Genomic DNA, 12,701 nt, shown 5'->3' with positions numbered 1-12,701 from the left:
GGAGACGGACCGGGAGTGGAGGGCATGGCCAGCCTAGAGAAGGGAACAGGCACTCCCCCGACCACAAGCGGGGGTCTTGAGGACCCTGCAGCACCTGTCCCGGAGTGAGATTCTCCGCAGGGTGAGGGAACGTCCCAACCACACCTCTCGAGCCTGAGCTTGAAGTTGTCACACAACAGTTCTTCGTGCTGGGTAAACAGCAGGTGGCTCGAAGTGCAGATTCCCGGTCCCCGCCTTGGAGCTTACCATTCAGAAAGCTGGGGCGGGGCTGTGGCTTCTGCATTGAAATGAGCACCCGCACCGGCACCGGGAGATTCTGATTTCGCTGGTCCCAGACACACTGTGAGAAGTGCCCACGTAAGGGGTCTGCCCCTCGCACGGGGGTTGGGGGAGGGCAGCGTCATCTTGGTCTAATCTATGCGATCTTTGCCCTCAGGCTCCTGAGGACAGATGGTATGAGGCGGAGAAAGTCTGGCTGGTTCAGAAGGATGGATTTACTCTTGGTAATTAGGGGTGTTAGCACATCTGGGGGCTAATCCTCTCCCTCTTACAGACCCCCCTGCTGCCAGGTCCTGAACACAGTCTGCGGAGTGAGGGGGAGGAAGGTGGAAGGGGCAGCTGGGACTGGAATGGGGATATGTGGCTTTGGGGTGGGAATAGGCGGATGTCATTTCACCCTTGGCAACTGGTCTGTTTTCAAAGGCATTTGTTCCTTGGTGATTAATTAGTTTAACTAATTCATTAAAGCAGCAAGCATTGTTTGGTTCCTACAGTGTTGCTCAAGGAACTTGGAGTCTAGTGCAAGTGGCCAAATGGATTTCATCTCAGTGGATTTCATTTCATTTCATCTTTTTTTTTTTTTTTTTTTCATTTCATCTTTTGCTGGTGATTTGGGGCTAGTGACCAAACGCTACGGAGAAGTTACTCTGAGTCCCATTCAGAACACGGCTGGGAAGAGTGATTAGTGATGTCTGTCATGGGCCCTGGAAAGAAAAAAGGCAGCCTGTATGCCATTAGCTGCTGTCCCAGGTCTATATATGCATTGGGTCAGTGCACCCAGCCATCTGGGTGCCTGGCATTGTGCCAGCTGATAAAAGCCCCAAATGAGTCAGACCCAGCCTCTCTCCTCCAAGAGTTTGGGGTCACGATTCAGAACCCTCCCTGTAAATAGGCTGCAAGGGGCGGTGATGCTAACCCATTTCTGACATGTCTCAGACTCTCCAGCCCCTTGGCCTGGCTCACAACTCAGAATTTTTTCATCTCCTCCCCACCTGCCCCCGTCTTCTACCCTCCCCTCCTTCCCTGCTCCTCTTTTTCTCCCCCCCCGCCCCCGCCCTCTCCTTTTCTCTCTCCCACTGGGTTGTCTACCAGCAACGGTGCTGAAGCCAGACGAGGGAACAGCCGACCTGCCGGCAGGAAGGGTACGACTGTGCATTGACGCGGACAAAAGCATCACTGAGGTGGACGAGGATCACGTCCATCGGGTGAGCCCCCTGCCCCCTCCCGGCCTGCTCTGTACCCTCCTTCCCCACCCCCGGGAGAGATTTCCTTGTGCTGGACTGCACATAATACTTCAGCTTGGTGCCCTGGGGGGAGTTATAGGGAAGATCACCATTGAAGCCATTACTCTGCTGGAGGTATATTGTTAAGGGCTCATTACTCTGTCCCATGGTGTCCCCTTTATGAGGACACGTTAAGAGATGTGTTTGTCAGGTATTGGGACTGGGAGTTCTGCTTGATCTGAGAAAGTGATTGTTTTCCTTTTTATGGACATTGCAAATCATGCTACAAAGCATGCTTCCTTTTTCACCCTGGCTGCCAGGGAATTCACAGCCGGATGAGCAGTTTGCCATTAACCATAGCATAGGTGCCAGTGGCCTACCTTTTGGGCATCAACCTTTTGTTTTTTTGGTTGTTTTGCATAATTTTTGCACTACACCATGAATCTATCTGCGGATAAGTCGGAGTCTAGTGATAGAAGTAAAAGGTCCTATCCTGATCCTTTTCCATCCCTCACAGCCTACTAATTGAGAAGGAGTTTCCTCCAGGAGTTCCATGTGGGCCTCGTTCATCTTCTTCCCTCTTTGCTCCTTCTCTGCCCACCCCAGGGCCTCTGCTCCCACCAGTGCTGGGAGTTTGCAGAAGGCCAGTGTCCTCAGAAGAAAAACTGACCCATGAAAGAGCTGAGGGTTGACCCAAACGCCAGAGCATTAGGCCCAAAAAACTCCCTGAAGCTGCAAAGAATGGTAGGAAGATTTTTAGAGTGGATGCCCTAAGGAGAGCTGCAGTCATCCCTTGCTTCTAGAAGGGTTTGGGCATATTTCCAAGCGATCAGTGTATGATGGGCTATCAGAAATGGGGCGGTTAGGGCATTGGCCTCCAGCCTCAGTGTCACAGAGCACATACAGAGCTCCCTGACAAGACCCGGAAGAGGAGGAAACAGCAGAGGACACTTCCTCTAGAGCACCACCCGTCTTTCGTGTTTGAGAGACAGAAGGTGCTGGAGTCTTGCTGTGTCGTCCTGAGAGCATCCCCCCTCCCAGTGCCACGAGCACAGGGAGGAAGGACCATGCGGGGGGGGGGGGGCTGCACAAAGAGCAAAGGAGAAGAGGTGCCCTTGTTTCATTTGTAGGGTTTCCTCACTCTCTCCAGAGTCCTTGTGTTCTGGTCTTTGACACAGAGCTCTCCAGGGACAGGGTCACCAGGGCTGTGTGTGTGTGTTTGGGGGGGCGCCCAGGAGGCCAGAGGACACTGTGTGATGGTTCACAGGCCAATCCGCCCGAGCTGGACCAGGCCGAGGACCTGGCCTCCCTGGTCAGTGTCAACGAGTCCAGTGTGCTGAACACGCTTCTGCACCGCCACCGGGCTCAGCTGCTGCACACCTGCGCTGGGCCTGACCTGATCGTCCTTCAGCCCCAGGGACCCACGGCGCCCTCTGCAGCCAAGGTGAGGGGGCCCCATGGGGCCAGGGCTGGGGACTGCACAGGAGGGGTGGGGTGGAGGGGTCCCTCTGCATCTCAGGGGAGAGCAGGGCAGCATCCTGCCGACGTGGATTCTGGGGCGCTGTGGGCACTGGGTAGCCTTGGGGACCACATGAACCCCCCTCCTTAGAGGGGAAGGATGAGTAACCGATAGAAACAGCAACAGGAGTGTGAAAGACAGTAATAATAAGAGAGAACGTATTGACTATCAGCTGTGTACCAGGCACTGCTGCAAGCACCTTCGTGTGCATCTCCATCAATTCTCAGGCCCGCCTGACAGGACAGGGACCACGACCAGCCCCGTTCCATGGACGAGAGGCTGGGCCAGCTGCCAGATGAGCTGGGGTGAGACCCACGCTGTCGGCCCCTCTGTGCTCTGAGCCCCATGCTGGACCCGCGGGAGTCCCAGACACCCATGTGAACGGGGAAACAGAAGCCTCGGTTCCGCCTTTATTTACTTTTCCCTGTGGAGTGTAAAATGGCCCGTTTTTTGTTAAGACGACAGTCAAAGCAAAGAAAACCTGTCAGCGCCACCTCGTGGAGAGGTCTGCAGCTACAGCCGAGTCATTTGCACCCCATCCCCTCCATTCACTCAGTGGCTCCTGATTGAGTATCGATTGAGGGTCCCTTATGCCAGGCTTGGAGGGAGGAGCAGGGAAGAAGGTGGGCAGATAAATCTGCCTTCGTGGAGCTTTCATCCTCTTGGGGGAAGACGGGCCCAACGCGACAAAGAGAAACGTGTGGAAGGAGACAGCAAGGTGGAGGTCAGGAGGAGCGGGGACGGGTTGCGCCAGACCTCACGCGCGGTCCTAGTGACTCCGCTTCTACTCTGAGCATGACGGAGATTTTCAGCAGAGCAGTGATGTGGTCTGACGCTGTAAAAGGACCCTCCTGGCTGTTCAGTGGAGGTCAGATAGAGGCGGACAAAAGTGGAGGCAGGGAGACCCCCTGGAGGTCAAAAGTCTTATCTGTGCTCCATTCTGAGGGTTTGTTGGTGGGAAGGTTCAACACGCCGCAGGTACCTTGGGGAGATCAGGACACCTCTCTGGCCTGGGTGTTCTCATCTGTCAATGGAGGATGAAAAGCTGCACCTTCCCCTTTGGCGTCCCGTGGGACAAAGCCATTCCTAGCCCCTGAATGATGCTAAGTCCATTAAAGAGGGGACAGTGGCCCTGCACCCCCTCCCCGGGGCTTCTCTTCTCCTGGACGCCCCCCCCCCCACCCTTAGGTCGCTCTCCAGGCCCCTCCCCAGCCTGGCTGTTCTGGCCAGGGGCTTGGAAGGGTGACGCTGCACTCTCCCCTCCCTTGCCAGGCAGGCTGTGCTTCTGTTACTGCAGCCCAAGGCCCCGAGAGCCTGCTCTGGTTCCTTAGGGGCCCCTGGGAGGGGTGTCTGTCACAGGTCTCTCCGCAAGCCCGCTTCTCACGACCGACCGTGACCGTCCTGATTGCGGCGTCTGCTACACGGCCTGGGTCAGAGAGCCTAAAAGTGCGGGGATTGGGACCCACCCTGGTAGGAGGAACTTGGGTCCCGTGATCCCCCTGAGCCCCTGTAACCCTGTGGTGGGCGTGGGTCCCCCCCAAGTCACGCTGCCTCCCACAGCCACAGCTGCCTTCTGTCTTTGGCTGAGTCTCCTCTGGTTCCTCAGATGGCCACCAGGTGGGAGCAGAGACCTGCGGTGAGGCTGGGACTGAGGCCACCTTGAAGATGGGCTAGGAGCGGTCCAGGCAGGGCTGGGGGCCTCTCAGTGGGGGTCTGGGCCGGCCGGGTGGCTGGGAGCTGGGTGCGTGCCTGGGGCTGGCCTCTTTTGGGGTGAGTGTGCTGTGACTGCGTGGGGTGTAGATGGGCACACCTGTGTGCAGAGGCCTCTGCAGCTGTTTGTTGGGTGTGTGTGCCCTTGAGTGTGCCCCTGTGCAAGCATGCAGGGGTAGCTGTGTGTGACTGCGGGGCCTGGGTCTGCAGAATCCTCCCTGTTCCCCTGTAGGCCTGAGAAGGCTGACGATTGCGATAGCCTGGCCCTTGAACTTTATGCTTCCAAAGCGGGAGGTGGCTCCGAGGCTCAGGCCTCAGGCCCCTCTGCCCGCTGTGTTCCCTTAGGCTGTGTCCCGCCAGTGTGGAGGCTTGTCCTACTTTGCCGGCTTTGGGGTCCTGCTGAGCCTTTTGATTTGTGTCAGGATGGGGACTCATTGCTGTTCCTGGGGGTCTCGGGGTAGGAAAGGCCAACAGTGCACTGGGGGTGCTCCTTAGCCCAGGCTGGGGGTTCGGGGAGGGGAGGGCTGCCACACCGGAGTTTGTGCCCCTGGTCCTGCCAAGCCACTGGGAGGGCGGACGTTAGCCCACTTGTCACCCACTTAGCATCCTGAGCTTCCAAGGTCCTCCTCCAGCCAGGCCCGTTTCTCTGCTCCCTTTGGTGCCTTTCCACTGCCCTCGCTACCTCCACCGCCCTCTTCCGTTCTCCCTGAAAACCACGCTAAGCAGACAGTTGTCAAGGTCACAGTGACCTCCATGCTGCCAAGCCCAGTGGACAATTCTCTGGTCTCCTCTGACTTGACCCTCAGCAGCACTTCAGGGGCTGGTCCTGCCCTCCTCCTACCATCACTCCCTTCCTTAGCTCCTGGATTCCTCTCTCCTGGTTTTCCTTCTGTCCCGCTGGCCCTCCCTCTCAGCCTCCTTTGCTGGTCCCTGATCGCTCCAAGTCAGGGTGCCCTGTCCCTACACCTCTTCTCCCTCCCTCTTTAAACGCCCACTTCCTTGGTGATCTCATCCAAGCTCATGGTTTTAAAATGACTCCCGTTCAGTATAATTTAATTAGTTGGTTTTTTATCGTCTGTCTTCTCCCAAATGAAAGCAAGCTCTACAGGCAGGGCTTTTTTGTCTTAAGTCAGGTTTATTAAGGTATAATTTACATACAGTTAATGTCGCTTTTTTTTTTTTTTGCGGTACACGGGCCTCTCACCGCTGTGGCCTCTCCCGTTGCGGAGCACAGGCTCCGGACGCGCGGGCTCAGCGGCCATGGCTCACGGGCCTAGCCGCTCCACAGCATGTGGGATCTTCCCGGACCAGGGCACGAACCCATGTCCCTTGCATCAGCAGGCGGACTCTCAACCACTGCGCCACCAGGGAAGCCCAATGTCACTTTTTTTAGTGTTCACTTCTGTAAGTTTTTGACAAACACGTATAGTTGTGAAACTGTCTCCGCCATCAATTACAGGACAGTTCCCATCACCCTCAAAAGTTCTCCATACCCTTGTGGCCAACCCCTCCCCCATGTCCCGCCCTTGGCAGCCACTAATCTGTTCTTTTGTCCCTTTTCCCTAGTTTTGCCTTTTCTGAAAAGTCATATAAATGGAATTGTACAGCGTGTAACCTTTGGAATCGGCTTCTTCCACTTATCACAATGCACAGCGCATTTGAGATTCACCCTATTGTTGCAGCTGTGAGCCGTTAGTTCTTTTATTCTATTGTATTTTATTGCACAGCTTTGTTTATCTGTTCAGAGGGGGACCAGTTGTCCTGGTTTCCATGGGAGGGAATGGTTTTTCTGAGACAAGGGACTTTCGGCGCTAAAACCAGGGTGGTTGGTTATCTTAGTTCTTTAGTTGAGGGACATTTGGGTTGTTTCTAGTTTGTTGATGATTTTGAATACATACTCAATATAACCAGTGACAGAGAGGGATTTTTGGTGAACACAAATGTTCATTTCTCTTGGGTAAATAGCTAGGAGTGGGATTGCTCAGTTGTGTGACGAGTGCACGTATCACTGTAAAAGAGGCTGCCAGGCTCTTCTCCAGAGTGGCTGTGTTGTGTAGCATTGTGGGAGAATTCCACTTGCTCTGCATCTTAACCAGAACTTGGTAGGGTGTCAAAAGAATTTAAAAACAGGTTTTTCAGCCATCTTAATAGGTGTATAATAATATCTCCTCACGGTTGGCAGAGACTTCCTTTATTCGCCTTGAGTAGTGTTGTGTCCCCAGTGCCTGGGATAGTGCCTGCTACGTAGTAGACACTCAATGAATATATTTTTTTTACTGAGTGAATGAATGTACGGATGGATGAATGAATGAAGTCAAAGGGGCTTCCGGTATCTAAATCTGCTACAGCAAATACGTAGCACACGTACTGCCAATTCCCCCACGCCCCATTCTGTTTCCATGGCAGACGTCACTAATCAGTTGAGCCATTTTATCCACCTGCTTCATTTCAGACAGGTACGATCCAGTCCTTTGTGTAGCAAGTGAGATGAGCCCCATGAGCGAATGCAGCTCTAGTTCAAGCCTCTCATTGGCGAAAGAAGAGGCCAGGCTCAGAGCAGGGTCCGAGGCTGCCCAAGAGCTCCCAGCGAGCCTGTGGCAGGACTAGATCTCCAGGCTGGGCTCTCCCCAGAGAAATGCACGACGTCTCTGACAAGGCTGGAGTAGGATGGGAGGCATGGACGTGGATCTGGGCTTGAGGCCGGGTTGGAGCTCTGTGGAGTGCTCCCTGGGCCCCAGCTGGGTGCGAAAGCTGATGCCGGCGATCTTCCTGCAGGTGCCCAGGAGCTGCCAGGATGGCCTACCCACCCACGTTGGCTCCCTGGCCCAGCGGGCGTACTGGGCTCTGCTGAGCCAGCAGAGGGACCAGAGCATCGTGGCCCTGGGCCGCAGCGGTGCTGGCAAGACCACCTGCTGCGAGCAGGTCCTGGAGCACCTGGTGGGGATGGCAGGCAGTGTGGATGGCAGGGTCTCAGGTACAGTGGTCTCCAGGTGACGTGCAGCTGGGACGTGGCGGGGGGGAAGGGAAGGGAGAGTCAGAGGGGGTGCTGGGCAGCTCTTTCTTATATCCGCTCAGCTAGCGTTCCCTGAGCACCTGTGTGCAGACCCTGTGCTGGCTTCTGGGCAGGGCCACCCCTAGTCTGTTGGGTACTTTTGTGTGAATTAGAAACAGCTACTCCTTGCCTAAGACACTCACTGCCATGTGTGGAAAAGTCATCACACATTGACATTGTTAGAACCAAACGCCTGACCGCCACGTTCTGAGCCATCATCCTAATAAGCATACAGGCGTATGGCCATCTGATAGAAATGCTGTGCCCTTAGGTGTGGCGTCCTCGTGCAGCGCACAGCCCAGTGGACTGTGTGGAGGACCCGATAAGTAAAAAACAAAGGCAAGGAGGCGCTGACGGCCAGAAGGGAGACTCGGCTGCACATCTGTGCCAGACTCCAACGCTCTGCACCACTTGCTGGCCGAGCTGGGGAGGGGAGAGGCGGAGGGAGCGCAGAGGAGGGGCTGGGGGCCTTCCTCGAGGAAATGATGTTGGAGCTGGGCATTAAAGAAAGAGTGTCAACATTGTAAATCAACTATACTTCAGTAAAAAAGAGTGTCGATGATGATAGTTACAATATTGATGGTGATCGTGGTAAATGCTTATGCCAGGCTCTATTCCAAGCAGGTCAACTTACTTATTATTTAAAACATCCCTATAAGGTAGACATTATTATTATTTGAATTTTATAGATGAGGCTATTAAAATGCAGGGAGGTTAACCAGCTTGCCCAAGGCCACACAGCTCATACATCCTAGCACCGAGATTCAAACACAGACAGTTTGGCTCCAGAGCTGTTACCCCTGGGCCAGTGTCCTCAATGTATTGTTGCCCCTCTGAGGAGCCTTTTTAATTGTTCTTTCTCCTAATCGTCTCCCACCATGAAAATTTAATGCCATAGATTCACCATGTATTTGTTTATGCAGTGTGTGTGTATGTGTGTATATATATACAGACACAGACATATATATATCTGTGCTCTATTCTGTACAGAAATTCTGTAAGAAAGGAAAACTGCCCCCATCCTCAAGAATCAGTTTCTGCCCTCTTGGGGGCAGTATTCCCCCTGCTGAGAATATATGGCCCAGGCAGTATTGCTTTTCTAATAATAACAAGCATAATAATAACACCACCACATTTGGAGCATGTTCTGAGCACTTTACGTTATTAAATCTTTTAGTCTTTGTTGCAACCACGTGAGGTAGGTAAGTACTATTATTACCCCCATCTTATAGATGGGGTTTCTGAGGCACAGGGAGGTTAATTAATTCACTACAAATCAGGTGACTAACAACGGGGAGAGGCCATATTCAAGCGTGTTTAACCATTGTACTATCCTGCTTCTCCACTGGGGTTATTCCAATGCTTTACTGATCACCTGTTCTGCACCTGGCCCAGGTTAGAGCCCTGTTAGGAACTGGGGATACAGCAGGGAGAGGCACCAGTCTTGGCCCTCCCAGAATGTAGTTCTGCTGAAAGTGTGTGTTGGGGGAGTGGAAGTCAGGCTAGGCTGTATCCAGGTGCCTAGCACATAGTGGGTGCTCGTGTGTGGGGACTGCAGGGCTTTTTGAGCCTGCTGTGATGGAGTGTTCCCTGAGAGCAGGTCCAGGAATGTTAATACCCTGCCCTCCTCCTAGAGTCCACCAGGCCCAGGAGGCCCTAGGGCAGCCCTTATCACTTAGATCGTACCAATCCTAGGTGTGTATATCTCCCCTTCTGGGCTCACTCTTGCTCTCCCCGTGCCCCTACTTGCAGCACAGGGCCGGCCCAGCAGTGGAAGAGGTGTGGCTTAGAGCTGAGTTGGGGGAGTGGAGGGGGCCCCGCTGGGGCCTGGGGCCGGCTTGGGGTCCTGTGAGAGGGGAGGATGGCAGCACCCGGGCCACGGCTGATGCCCTGTCCGTGCCCCACCAGTGGAGAAGATTCGAGCCACCTTCACTGTCCTCCGGGCCTTTGGCTCTGTGTCCACCGGCCATAGCCGCTGTGCCACCCGGTTCTCCATGGTGATGTCACTGGACTTCAACGCCACAGGCCGAGTCATGGCCGCCCAGCTCCAGGTGAGGCTTCTGGGTGGGAGGGAGAGGGGGTTCTAAGGGGCTGCAGTAGCCTCAGCCCCACTCAGCAGGGCCCACGCCTCCAGCTGGAACCCTGGAATGTCTAAATGGTCATCGCTCCCCAGGCCAAAGCCAGCTCCTCCCCACTTCGCTCAGTGCCCAGGCATCTCCTCCCCGAGCATGCCGGCTCGTCTGTGCCTCGGAGTATCACAGGGATGAAATATTCATGAGTAGATACATAATTCAGTCGCTCATTAGCTGGGTCTTAAAAGCGTAAGCCGAAATTAAACAGACGCTCGCTGGCCTGCTGCGGCAGCCCGTGTGTGACAGGCACATGGCCTGTTCGTTCCTCTCTCTGAAATCACCCGGCCCCTCCCCTCCCCGCCCCCCCCCCCCCCCCCCCCGCCAACATTCTGTTTGAACAGAAAATAGGATTAGGTTATTAGAAGGGTTGTTTGTATGTGGAGCTGGGAGAATATCCAGACTCACTGGTGCCCGATAAATCCCTTTCTGTCCCGGCCCTGGAAGTCTACCGTGCATCACCATGTGCGTCAAGTTATTAAGGGCTTCGGTTGCACACGAGTGTGTTGGAGGGCGGCTGTGGGCTAATTGTTAGTACCCTTGGATTTCTTCATCGGAATGAGCCTGTTGCATGCGTTGATTCCCTGCCTGGACTCTGAATCAGTGAGACAAAGGCCTGGCATGTTTTGATTTGGAGGTGTCCAGCCAAGTTGGGGCCTTAGGTGCTGCCTTGAAGAGTGGGCCTGGGGGTTGGTGGGGGTGTGCAGGCAGCCTAGCGCGGCCTCGTGCTGACCGGGTGCCTGTCCTCTCCCCTGGCAGACAATGCTGTTGGAGAAGAGCCACGTGGCCCGGCAGCTGGAAGGGGAAGACAATTTCGAGGTTTTCTCCCAGATGCTAGCCGGATTGGACCTGGATCTCAGGTGAGCGACTGGGCTGAGCAGGGACGGCCGAGGGCAGTGAGACAAAGGGCCCCCGCTCTCCAAGGCCCCAGCCCTACCTCTGCCTAGAGCTGAGAGGTAGTAGAGCCCAGTGGTTAGGAATCTGGCCTCTGATTCCAGCTGCCTGGTACTGCTCCTGGGCTGGGTGAACCTGGCCAGGTGTCACCTGCTCTGAACCTCCGTTTCTTCCTCTGTAAAGTGGAAATAGTCCCTTGACTGACCTTACAGGATTAAGTGAGATAATTCACATATGGTTCTTTATACACGCTGCGGGGTGGTGGAGGCTGTCTGCTGTGATGGTGACATTTCGGTACAGGTTCTGACAGCAGTGTGGGAGGTGGGCAAGGAACAGCAGACCCCAGATCTTCGAGAAGCTCCTAAACTCTGTGAGAGCCTTGGGTGCACCTGAGGTAGCTCAGGGCGAGGAGGCACCAGGTGGAACAGCAGAGAAGCCAGAAGACTCATCTGGGAGGGCCTTCTGGGGGAGGTGGCCCAGGGAGTCATCTCTGCCCCTCGCTGACTCCTGGGAATTCTTGGACATGTGGCTCCCTGTCTCTGAGCCTTGGTTTCCTCATCTGTTGAATGAATGAGTAAGGTTCTATCTAGTGAAGCTCCAGGGAGTGCTCACCCCAGGCGAGGGGGGATAATTTTCAATTTCCCTCTGCGTCCCCCATCATTTGTCTCCTGCCTTCCACCCCCGTCTGATGGGCAGGCCCAACCTGTCCTGAGCCTCCTGGCTAAGGCCAGAGGGGCACCTTACCCTTTGGAGAGAGGGCAGATTAGAGAGGAAACTCCCAGTTTTCAGAGCAGGGTAACAGGAATAAGGAAGCTTTTGGAAGGCCTTCACTTAAGAAGGGCCCAGTGAGGGCAGCAAGTGAGGAATATTCGGGAGGTAGGGCCAGGGCCTGAGGCAGACGCTGGGGCCGCCTGGGGCGCTGTGTGGAGCCCCATGCCATGGTGACCACCTGCCCTCCAGGCCACTGGGGTGGGTGGGTCCTCCCTTACTTCTGGTCCGTTCTCTGTTTCCAGGACAGAACTGTACCTGCACCAGCTGGCAGACAGCAGCTCCTTCGGCATGGGCGTGTGGCCTAAGGTAAAGAGGAGGTCCTTCTGGGTGTGAGTGAGTGTCTGTGTCCCCATGGCCAAGATGGGAGGTCCCCTGTGTGACTCGTCCCTCTGCCACTGGGGTGAGTAGTTGGCAAGGGCTGGTCATGTGGGGGAGGCAGGGTTGCCTTTATGGGGCCTGGGCTTGTCAGGGAAATGAGTCTTGTGCAAATAAAGGGAACCAGGAGGTGGTTTGTGTAGAGGTAAGGGCGTGGTCTCTGGGACAGGCTGTCTGGGTTCTAACCCCGGCTCTGACACTTGCTAGATATGAGACCTCAGGCATGGACCCTAGCCTCTCTGAATGTCTGTGTCCTCTTTGGTAAAATAACAATAGTAGCGGCATCTGCCTCATGGACCTGTTGTCAGGATTAAATGAAACGATGTGCAGAAAGCAGCTAGCACTGGGCTTGGATTACATCAGTCAGTGGCAGTTTTCTTAGGAAATATTGTTGATGATTAATGTGGCTTCCTGGAAGATGGGCCCTGTGAGTAGGGCCTTGAGAGGTGATATTCAGTTGTTTAAAAAAGCACATTGTTCACTTGTTTATTCTTTTATTTATTTTTTTATATTTTAAAAATTGTTTTGAGTCACCCACCCCCACCCCCACTCCTACCATCACCCTCTGTGCCAGGCCTGTGCTGAGTGTTGGGATTATGGTCCTCATCCCTGAATTTTCACCCTATCAAGAGAGAAAGACTTGGGAATTAATGCAATCATGTGGGATAAGAGAAATGCCAGAGTTTGTACAACATTCTGTACACCAGAGGATAGATGAAAGCTACTTGGCCTCAGTCAGGGAAGGCTTC

At 54.5% G+C, this 12,701-nt stretch overlaps 1 protein-coding gene across 1 annotated transcript in view; it reads left to right on the top strand.

The window, feature by feature from the left end:
* MYO18B (myosin XVIIIB) overlaps positions 1-12,701 on the top strand; it is a 235,423-nt gene that overhangs the window by 21,996 nt on the left and 200,726 nt on the right. Inside the window, exons 5-11 of the mRNA XM_049697804.1 lie at positions 437-503; positions 1,372-1,484; positions 2,770-2,946; positions 7,507-7,705; positions 9,692-9,834; positions 10,672-10,772; positions 11,820-11,883. Coding sequence (XP_049553761.1) covers positions 437-503; positions 1,372-1,484; positions 2,770-2,946; positions 7,507-7,705; positions 9,692-9,834; positions 10,672-10,772; positions 11,820-11,883 — 864 coding nt within the window. The remainder of the gene's footprint in view (positions 1-436; positions 504-1,371; positions 1,485-2,769; positions 2,947-7,506; positions 7,706-9,691; positions 9,835-10,671; positions 10,773-11,819; positions 11,884-12,701) is intronic.

Source organism: Orcinus orca, chromosome 15, assembly GCF_937001465.1.
Source record: "Orcinus orca chromosome 15, mOrcOrc1.1, whole genome shotgun sequence".
Lineage (NCBI taxonomy): Eukaryota > Metazoa > Chordata > Mammalia > Artiodactyla > Delphinidae > Orcinus > Orcinus orca.
Note: the sequence above shows the minus strand (reverse complement) of the source record. Positions and strands in the feature narration are given on the sequence as shown.